Consider the following 10,673-nt stretch of genomic DNA (forward strand, 5'->3'; position numbering starts at 1 on the left):
AGTCATGTCCGACTCTCATGACTCCATGGACTGTAGCCCACCAGGCTCCTCTGTTCATGGAATTCTCCAGGCAAGAACACTGGAGTGGGTTGCCATTTCCTTCTCCAGGGGATCTTCCTGACCCAGGGATTGAACCTGGGTCTCTGCATTGCAGGCAGATTCTTTACCATCTGAGCCACCAGGGAAGCCATAAAGCTAAGGGTCAGGAGAAAAGATTTCGGTCTCATGGTCACGCGGGACCTCAGAGTCTGCGAAGCCCAATGTTGTGTGTTTCTCTGTCCCGGCCTGTGAAGCCCGGTTCCCACTTCCCAGTGAGGCTAAGGGAAGGCAGGTGACGTTCCCACAGTCACACATTCGGTCAGGCCCCTCAGGCTTGGGGGCTGCAGTTCCCCTGCCCTCAGGGGACTCCTGCCCTCAGGACCTCCCCCCAGACGGTCATACATGAACTGGGGAGTCCACACTGGGTGGGTACCTCCCTCACCTGGGGGGGGGGGATCACTGTGCTGCTGGGTGTTGAGGGGCCCAGACTGACCGTGGGGCTGGGCCAGACCTGCCCCCAAACATCCGTGTGGCCCCTGCATGTTTCGGGGGTTCCTTGCAGAGAACTTCCAAAAATCCCAGTGGATGGGCCGTCCCCTCCCGGCCTCAGCACTGTGGGTCAGATTCAAAGCCCTGGACAGTGACTGGGGTCTGGACCTGTGGACTCAAGACCTTTTCAAGAAACCTCAGCGGGTTTTTCTTTTCCTCATACGTTGAGTAAAGTAGAGAGATGTCACTTCTCTCTTTTTTCCTCCCCACAGGACACGACATTTCAAAGAAAGTATTAGATTCATCCATGAGTGCCGCCTCCAGGGCGAGGGCTGCCTGGTTCACTGGTACGTGTGTCCCTGCCTGACGGCGAGGGCCTGCTCTGCGCTGCTCAGGGTCTCCCTGAGCGTCCAGCACCCACCCACCTGACCCCGGCCACGTGTCAGCCATGGTTGATTTTTGTGCAAAGAGAGCCAAACAGTTGTTCCTTCCTTGTCACTTAGCATTTTCATTTTCTCAGTTAGGTTTTTGCAGAGACTGTCAAGGTTGCTGGAAAAAAGGAGCCCCTTTTCCAGCCTCTCCCAACATCCTTTCAGAGCTTGGCTTTGCTCGGTAGTCATTCGAAGCTCTTGTTTTTTGCTGGGGAGTTTGGGCTGCATATGTGGGTGTTTAGCATTGTGTTACTGTCACACCAGAACAACCATCTCTCCTCCATTTACAGATTGGGGCTTTTATGTGTTTGGAGCTTGTACTTGGCTCTAAGCAGAGATGAACAGACTTTTAGAATTCAGCAGGTCTATGCATTCACACACCATATGTGTGGTATAAACACATACCTGTGTACACGTTCTGTGGCGAAGGCTTCTGCTGGGCACAGACCCCAAGGACAGTGCCCCCGCCTGACACAGCCAAGCGCTCAGGGGCTGCGGGCCCTCGTTGCATCACTGCCTAGTGCTTATGCCGAAGACATGGCTAACAGTGACAACATAAGCTGATATTCATAATGGTGACACATCTGGGGGACCAGAGGCCAGTGTTCTGGGACAGAAGCCTGCTGTCATTAAAGCACGGATCAAACAGGCCCCCTCATTCCTGAATGAAGTTCTGGGTTCACGAGAGAATCTCAAGTCATTTGAGTTCCCCCAAGGAAGCTGCTGTTGCAGGGAAGGCTCTGCGGAGACGCACGGCCTGCCTCTGGGGGTGTTGCTGCCCCACAGTGGGATGAGGGGCCCACCATGTGGACCAGGGGAGCCTCACAGAACCCCCGGTCGGGCAGAGGGCACTGGGGAGACTGCCTGTTTTAACGGTGTTCTGCAGTTTTATGCACTTGCAACAGTGAATTTTCATTTTAAAAGAGCAGGGCGTGGAATAAACACAAAGTCCAGGTTTGTGAGGTTTGCTCGCATTTGCTCCAGCACTCTCTGCAGTGCAGCCAATGCTGTTTTGGGGGGTGAGCATCTCCCCAGCTGCACCCCAAGAGGATGTGAGCTTTTTAAAAGATTTATCAGTATTTCTGATACACAGCCCAAGGGAAGAACCACTACTTGAAAGTGGTTTTTATTGTTATTTATATTTGAATAAGTGCAGGGCTGATATTCTAGGAATTTGTGTTTCATTTGGTTGTGTCAATCTGAAGATAAGCTTTTCTAAAAATGAGAAATTTGCTAAACTTCCCCATCTTAAACCGTTGCTGAGCACTCCAAGTCTGACGTAGCACAACCTCTCTGTGACCGCCTTAATTTGCATGTACATTTAAAACTGGTCCCCTTATTCAGCCTGCTGGAGAAAACTGGCCTTTATCACCTGCAGAGCGTCCCCGCCCCCACACCCCAGAGCACGTGGAGTGTGCCATACAGGCACTCTGCTTGGGTCTGTGGAGGATATCAGAGAATGTTGGGTAAGGGCATCTGTATTTAATGAGTTTTTTAAATGATAGACTTGACCCTTATGTACCTAAGAAAGTGTTAGTCACTCAGTCATGTCCGACTCTTGGCGGTCTTATGACTGTTGCCCACAAGGCTCCTCTGTCCATGGGATTTTCCAGGCAAGAATATTGGAGTAGGTTGCCATGTCCTCCTCCAGGGGATCTTCCCGACTCAGGGACCGAACCCGGGTCTCTTCCATTGCAGACAGATTCTTCACTGTCTGAGCCACCAGGGAAGAGGCACCTAAGATCAGACTCTAAAAGTGTGAAGCCGTCCGAATGGCTGGGGGTGTGCCTGACTGACTGCTGGGCTCCTGGACCCGTCAAGTTCCCAGATGTCCTGTCCCTACTTTTCTGTCCAGGGGACGGGGACTATCTGAAGGGGGGGTCAGGAGAAAGAGAATCAGCACACGAAGTGCCTGCAGCCATAGCCAGTAGAAAACCAATCAAGACTGAGGCCGTGTGGGTGAGGAGTGCCCCAGACCCTAGTGTGGGAAAGTGGAGAGAGCTGGTATGCTTCTGAGGACCCACTGGCTAGCTGTCTACTCACAACCGAGCACAGGCGGCTTCCTAAATGAGTCCCCTGACTGCCCCTTTGCTGTGTGGCTCTCAACCTGCAGCCTGGCGGGCGTCTCCAGGAGCGTGACCCTGGTGGTCGCTTATATCATGACGGTCACCGACTTCGGCTGGGAGGACGCCCTGCACACCGTGCGCGCAGGCAGGTCGTGTGCGAACCCCAACCTGGGCTTCCAGAGGCAGCTGCAAGAGTTTGAGGAGCTCCAGGTCCACCAGGTAACTGTGCTCCACCTTCCCCCACAGGCCGGCTGGCTCACGGGCTCCCTCCAGCCCCTCGCAGCCATTCTGCCTTCCACAGGCCCCCAGTTAGCTTCTGCTTCTCTGCCTGGGGGTCAAGTGCAGTCATCTTGATCAGACTGGCTTTCACGTCCTCCGGCCAAAGCCTGGAAGAAGTCATTCTGTCGCGCGGCGCCCACTGGCTGCCTCAGCGCTGACTGAGGCCACCTACGGGCCCCGCACCGCTGGGTGAGGGCCGTGGGCGGGCTGGGTGAGGGCGCGGAGGTCTGGCCGCGCCGTGTGACGCCCCGCGGGTCTCACTTCCCCAGTTTCGCCAGTGGCTGCGGGAGGAGTATGGAGAAAGCCCGCTGCGGGACGCCGAGGAGGCCAGGAGCATTCTGGGTAAATACAAGGAGCGGGGGCGTGCGGAGCCCCCGCCGGGCGCGCGGCGCTGGGCCGGCCTCCGAGGCCCGCCCCCGCTGGCCTACGGCAGCTACACCCCGGAGACTTAGCCCGTGCCTCGGACGCCCACCTTCCGGCTTCTAGTCGCTGCCTGACCTGAGGACCGGAAGGGGGTGTCCAGTGGATCCAGGCTCCTCTCGAGACCCCCCCAGCCGCCCCTCCCCCCAGCTTCTGTGCCGCCAGACACAGCTGCCTGTCATGCGCACGGCTGAGCCGGGGTGTGTGTGACAGAGGTGAGTGTGTGTGCGACACGGGTGTGGCGCGTGTGTGATAAGGTGTGGGGGCGTGACACAGGTGTGGGCTGAGACACTGTACACAGGTGTGGGGCATGTGTGTGTGACAGGCACGTTTGCATACAGGTGTGGGTGTGACACGGGTGTGTGTGTGCATGGATGTGTGCGACACGGGTGTGGCACGTGTGTGATAAGGTGTGGGGGCGTGACACAGGTGTGGGCTGAGACACTGTACACAGATGTGGGGCATGTGTGTGTGACAGGCACGTTTGCACACAGGTGTGGGTGTGACACGGGTGTGTGTGTGCATGGGTGTGTGCGTGTTGGGGTGTCATCATGAAGGCCACACTGCCCAGACTGATCTCGTGGCCTCTCCCCGTCTGAGACCCACTGGGCGGTGTTGGGAGGTGACTGTAGAGAGGCTCCTCCAGAGCAGCCTGGGCCTGCGAGCAGACGGCGGGGAGACCCCTGTGGCTGTGGGGGCAGCCTCCTGAGGGTGGTTCTTGGGTGTGGAGGGGTGAGCAGGCCCCCCTCCTGCCCGCCCTGCTCAGCCCTGCCCTTCTCGGAGTCCCGCTGGGCCCCGTCCGCCTGCACTGGTGGTGTGTGGGGAGCACCCCAGACGCCCGCCCTCAGCTCCCGTCCAGCTCCTCCCTCCTGGCCTGCTGCCGTGCTCTTCCTGGGGCTCTTCACAAGGCATGCATGCACCTTTGGGATTTAGGAAGAAAGAGCAGTTACCAGGCACTGTCATGGGTTTATGAATATGTTTAAATGCCTGTGAACTCTTTAAGCACCTCTGTCTGCTGTCGATGTAAGATGATCTCAGCTACCTCATTAAATGGTTTCTGAAAAGCTGTTTTTCATTTTTCCGGTTATCTCTGCAGCCTTGTGCTGAAAGTGTGTGGTCACAGTTGCTTTGGAAGCCAGAGGGAGAGGAGTGCATCTCTGGGCTGCTCAAAGCTTCTGACTCAGGCTTTGGGAGTGCCTGGTGGCGGGTGACTGTGACATCGGGCTGTGCTGGCTGTGCTGGGGGAGACCCACAGTGTGGCCCTGGGTGTGGCCCTTTGTATCGACCCATGTGGTTTAAGCACTCAGAGCTATCCGAAAAAACATACTCGGCCTCTCCCTAACAAGCTTTCTCTGAACCCTGCCACAGAAGGAACCCTGAGTAAGAACAGCTTTCCCTGCATGCAAAGGGTGGGCCCAGATGAACCCCTGGGGCCCCACACGTGTGCAGAGGGCAGGCCCTGTGAGACCCTGGGGTCCCGCACTGCAGAGGGCAAGCCCAGATGAACCCTGGGTGCCCCACACATGTGCAAACCCCAGCTGGACAGCGGGGAACGGAAGCATGGCTGCGAGTTCCCCACCAATAGCTGAGACAGTTTGCTCTAAAGTAATTTTTCCCTTAAACCAAAAAGGAATGTGAATATGTGAACAGAAGTATTTAGGAATCCGCGTGAACGCTTCAGTGTCTGCAAAGTGTGAATGCCCAGATGCATTCTTGCACCTGAAATGCTATTTCAATGCTTGTCACCTGTGACATTCTTTCTCCACAGCCGCCCCAGGCATTCTGAAATCCTGGTCCTTTCTCAGAAGACCATAATGCACCTGAAACAATGCCAGAGTTTAGGTGCTGCCAGAAGAAAAGCAACCAGAGTTCAGTTTAAGTGTCCAGACCTGATGTGTGAACGTGCACTTGTGTTGCTCCATGTTGAGAGCTATGCACCCTCTTTGACAAGAGAACGATTTTGACCTAATTCCTTCTTTGCTGGAAGCTGTGCTGCTCCCAGGCTGTCTCAGGGCCCTGCCGGGCGCACCCTGCTCCTCGGGACTGTCTCCTGGGCTGTGTTTCATCCAGGGTGTGTGGCCCTCGCCACGTGCACAAGTGCATGTTGATAAAGGGGTTGTGAGGCCCCATGTACCTCCCCGTCCTCAGCCTGGGCGTGGGGCCCACATGCTTCTGCCATGGACACCACGAGGCGGGTTTGGGGGCTGCTCTGCTGTATTTTAAGGCCACTGCCCTCCTCCAGAAGGAGGTGTACTGACAACAGGAGACGAGAACTCCCATCCCCGAGACAGTGGGTGCCCTGTGAGCAGAGGGAAATCAGAGAGGGGGTGCCCCGGGCTCCCCAGGGACTTCTCCTCATTCCAAGCTCGGCTTCAACCCCAGAATGTTAACTGGTGTGGACAGCAGTTTAAGACAGTTTCCCAGTGTTTTCTCCTCTAACTCGCGGCGGGTGGGGGCGTAGGGGTTGGGTGAGGGAGGAAGGAAATGGGACTTTTGCTTAAAAGAGAGGTTTGGCTGAAGGGAAGGAGCCGAGGGCTCGTTGGCTGCGGGAGGCTTGGCCAGTGTCCTGAGTGTCCAGTGCCGGCGCGCTCCTGCCACGGGCTCAGAGAGCACCCTGTGCCAGAGCAGGCCTGAAGGGTGTGGGATGATGCGTGTTAACATGCTGATTCTGACTCCACAGGCCTGCCTGGGGAATGCACAAGTAGTCCGTGTGTAGGTGCTGGGTCTCAAGGCATGAGGGTCCCCCAGGAACCACCTGTGGGGAAGTGCAGGGGCAGAGCCTCGGAAGACCCAGGCTGAGCACAGGGCCTGAGGAAACAGCACCAGGGAAGTAGGCTCCTGCTGGGACCCCACTGTTTGTGGCACCAACGGCAGCCACCTGGTAACTGCTGCTCTGCAGGTCGCACACTGCCCCCGAGAAACGTGTAAACCACAGAGCAGGTATTTCATTCACTGGAGGCTCAGAGAGGCCAAGGGACACACCAGAAACTACGGATGTTAGTGTGCTTTGCCTGCACCTGGCCTTCTAGTCCCAAGTCAGCGTCAGGGTGAGAGGGAAGAGGGAGCAGTGCCCCGACCTTTGGTCTCAGGCTTGTGAAGCTGACCCCAGGCCCCGCGGGAGCCGGCCCCGCCGCTGTGTACACTCTGTCCGAGTGCAGCTTCCCACCTGCTCCCCCAGCCTCTTGGGGGTGGTTTGGGGCATGGTGGGTGGTAGTCAGTTCCTGTCCTCACCGAAAGATCACGGACATTTCCATTGGGATGGTATTGACCACACTTAGATGTTAGAGGTAGAGGCCCTTCCCCATCGAAGCCCAGATGGGTGTTTAGTTTACATGGACGGGGACGGTGACCCACCTGCCTCAAGGCGGAGCAGGCCGTGGCCCTGGCAACTTCCTTAGGCTCCCTTTTCTATGATTTCCTCCAAACGAAGGTCTGTCCAGCCTGGTCTTGGAATCGTGGCCAATGGTGGAGGAGACCTGCGCTGCTTCTCTTTGTTCGATCACTTGCTGGTTCACGTGAGAAATGCTTGTTCATCCCAGCAGGCGCTCTGGGACCCAGGCAGGATGCACAGACCCGCCCTGAGTCTCAGAAATGCTGGTTGGTGGTGACAGTTGGGAAGTCAGCCATGAGCACTAGAGTGGGTGCTCCTGGGTCTACGTTTGGGGAGGAAACAGGCCATCCCAGTGCGGGGTAAGGGCCGTGTCCTGGGAAGGCGTCCCAGAGACAGAGGCTGAAGCCGAGTGCGGGAGTTGCTGCATGCGGGGAGGGGCGTCTGGCGGGGCCGGCACGTGTGCAGGAGCGAGGGCACAGCCACTGTGTGCCCGGGGCGAGCGTGCCGTGCACGGCAGGGAGGGGCAGACAGAGCTGCAGCAGCAGGCTCGGGCCCTCCATCTGCTCGGTGCTGCCATGCAGCGACTGGTTGGTTCGACCATCCCGGGAGCTGGGGGGCTGGGCCCAGCGTGGAGCCTGGCAAACGTGTGGACGCCATCCTGCGGACGTGGCGAGGGGCTTGCCAGGCGTTCTGGGTGAGCAGGCACTGTGATGGGTGTGGGGGAGGGTAGACGGGCCACGGTGGGGGCCGCGCAGGGGGCCGCCATCATGGCTGTCCAGGTGATCGTCGCAGCCTAGGGCATGGCTGTGTGTGGAGATGAACAGGCCCAAGGGAGCGAGGGGGCTTGGGGAGGCTGGAGGTGGGCAGCTGCTCCAGGGCTGGGCCCCCGGGGCTTGCTCCCTGGCGCTGGCTCCCTGGGTCGGCCTCTTCCAGCAGTGGGCTCTACCTCGTCGAAGACAGACTGAACGGGGCTGCCAGCCTGAGGGGTCGGCGGGGCTGCCCCCGCTGGGACCCAGCTTTGCAGCCGAGGTGCTCAGGTCTGTCCACGAACCCGGAACTAACTCCCAGGAGCTAGACTTGTGATGATTAACGTCCAATTTAGATATCCAATTTGTTAATTTATTGTGAAAGAGAAAATACTAGGTTAATAAAGACTAATTTGACCCCTAACCAAGTTGTCTTTCTTTACCAGATTTGGGGAGCCAGTGTGCTGTGCACCTTACCTGACACAATGTTCTAAGTCAGATATGTCTCAATAAAGCTGAGAAAAAAGAGGAAAGCATCTTGTGAACTGGTCCTGAGGCATCACCCTGCCCTCCTGACGTGGGGCTGAGGTCTGGGTGCGGGGGTGGTGGTCCTGACAGATGCTGTTGCTGTGGCGCCCCGGAGCAGCTGCCCAGCCTCCACCACGGAGGTCTCCGTCTGGCCCTGGCAGCCACCCCGGTGTGCGCCCTCCGCCCACACTGGCTCTCTCAGGGTGTCTTTGTTAATCAGGCTTCTCCCTGGCAACGGTTCCTGCAGGACTTTATGGAGTGCTGGCTCCCCAGGTCTGTCCCAGCAGGGACTCCCACTTCCAACTTTGGGGCTGCTCCTGTTGCTGCTGCTTCGAGACAGCCCGTGAATCCCAGTGTCTGTGCCCTGCTGTGTCGTGTTGTTAAAGTTCAGAGGACTCCTCAGCCCTCATGGGAGTCACATGTGCAAAGCCAAGGGGCATGTCGAGCCCAGGTAGCTTGGGCAGCAAGTGGGATTCAGAGCTGTTCACGACCTGCCGCCCTGCACACCAGCGTCTAGTCTTGAAAACAGGGAAACATTAACACACAAAATCCTGTGATCCCACGTTAGGTGACCCCTCCCATGCTGACACTGAGTTATTAATAATTTTATCAAGAATGTGCTTTCAACATGCCTGTATTTATAGATGTGTTTAACAAGAAATCACCAAGACCTTGGAGGGAAGTTCCTCTTCCCTTTCCTTTTTATTGCCCAGAGGAAGGGAGAAAAAAAACAACAACAGTGGTCTCTGACTTGTCCCTGAGGCTTGAGAATGTTCACTGTCCCTTCTGAGGATGTACCGGGGTCTCCTTGGGCTGTCAGGGGCTTGAACGCAGGGATGCCAGCTGCATTTCAGGGGTACACTTGCCTTCTCGTTTCCTCCCAGCTGCAGCGACGGGCTGTGACAGTTCGGCCAGGAGCGGGGTTAGCATTCTCTCCTGCCCCCGAGGCCCCCACCTCGACAAGGGCTGCAGGGCTGGGCTGGGCTCGCTGGCCACAGCTGAACACTTGCAAGTCTAGGGGATTTTAGCTCCAGGTGAGGCCGATTACAAGGAGATAGCCGTCCACAATTCCCTTTCCTGAAGCCTCTGGTTCAGTTTGAGAGGATGTGAGGGGCAGCATCGACTGGTGAAGGAGCCAGGCTGCCAGTGTGCTGATGGGGCCTGAGAGCGACCTTCGTACCAGGCCTGTTTAGGAGACCCAGGCATGGTGGGGGCTGAATCTGGGTGAGCAGCCCCTCCCGGGGTGGCGGGATGGTTTCTGGAGACAGTGCGGGTCACGCCAGGTGCCGTTGGTGAGCTGGACTCAGGCAGGCGCGCCACTCGGGCGCTCTGTGCACACAGCCAGGCGCTTCCCTCAGAGTCCACTCGCCCCCAGATGCGGCCAGGCCGGCACAAAGAGGAACCATGCTCCCTGGTGAGCGGGCCTGCTCTGTCCTCCGCCAGTCACTCTGGGTTTCCCCAGGGCACTGATGGCAGCCTCTTTAGAACATAAGAATCAAAAGGCCTCCATGTGTGCCCCAGAGAAATGTCACCTTCTGCTTTGCAAAGGGTGCGCCCTTCACGGCCAGAGGCTGCGGGCACCCAGCTTCCTCAGAAGGGCGTCCAGAGAGGCCCCTCCTGCGGGACGTTCCGTTCCCCCGGCGTGTGTGCCGCGCTCGGGCAGTGACAGGCCAGCAGGCAGGAAGGCGTGAGGCCAGTTCCCTCTCGGGGGCACAGGGGGTCTCCTGGCTCCCACAGCACAGCATCCCCTCCTGCCATGTCCAATGCCGGGAGCTCGGAGCTGCGGGTCCCAATGTGTAGCTGGGGTGGTGGTGGCGTGGGGCAGGGTGGGTGCGGCCTGGGCTGGAAACCAAGCGGCCGGTGGGGTCCTGGAGTCTCTGAAACAGCTGGGGAAGCCGCGAGAAGGCAGCTCCCTCCCAAGGGGAGCCTCTCCGCGGGGAGCCTGGTGTGAAGGAAGCACCCCGGGAGAGCTGGGTGGGGCTGGCCGTTGCCCTGCTGCTCTAGGGACCCCCTTGTGCACCCCGCCTCCCATCTGGAGGACAGGATGGTCAGCAGTCACTGAGCACTTCGTGTGTGATGTTTCCCTGAAGTCACACCCTCTCAGCAGTCTCCTCACATGGATTTTACTATTATCCCCAGTTTTCGGATGAAGAGGCCAGATTCTAGAGAACTTGAGTGTTGCCCAGTCTCAGGTCAGAAAGTGGCCGTGTGAACCCTGGAGCCCTGCAGCCTGACCAGCCACTCCAAGGTCGCCTCCCTCTGAATACCAGCGTCCCTGCAGGCGCAGGCATTCCTGCAGGTGTGCTCTTAGGAAGCCGTGTGAGGAGCAGCCAGAGCCTGGTGA

The 10,673-nt window shown here is 58.0% G+C and overlaps 1 protein-coding gene across 12 annotated transcripts in view; it reads left to right on the forward strand.

Moving 5' to 3' along the window:
- Positions 1–8,225, forward strand: part of DUSP22 (dual specificity phosphatase 22) — a 47,710-nt gene extending 39,485 nt beyond the window's left edge. For 10 of the 12 annotated variants that reach the window (XM_070464152.1, XM_070464158.1, XM_070464156.1 and 7 more), the window contains 3 exons: positions 801–875; positions 3,073–3,244; positions 3,574–4,788. In XM_070464152.1, the coding sequence (XP_070320253.1) occupies positions 801–875; positions 3,073–3,244; positions 3,574–3,756 (430 nt within the window). In that variant the 3' untranslated portion in view covers positions 3,757–4,788. Of the gene's footprint in view, positions 1–800; positions 876–3,072; positions 3,245–3,573; positions 4,789–5,492 lie in introns of those variants that run through there. The other 2 variants (XM_020884219.2, XM_070464153.1) reach the window with 2 other exon arrangements.
- Positions 8,226–10,673: the final 2,448 nt, after the last annotated feature.

This window comes from Odocoileus virginianus, unplaced genomic scaffold (genome assembly GCF_023699985.2).
Source record: "Odocoileus virginianus isolate 20LAN1187 ecotype Illinois unplaced genomic scaffold, Ovbor_1.2 Unplaced_Contig_19, whole genome shotgun sequence".
NCBI lineage: Eukaryota > Metazoa > Chordata > Mammalia > Artiodactyla > Cervidae > Odocoileus > Odocoileus virginianus.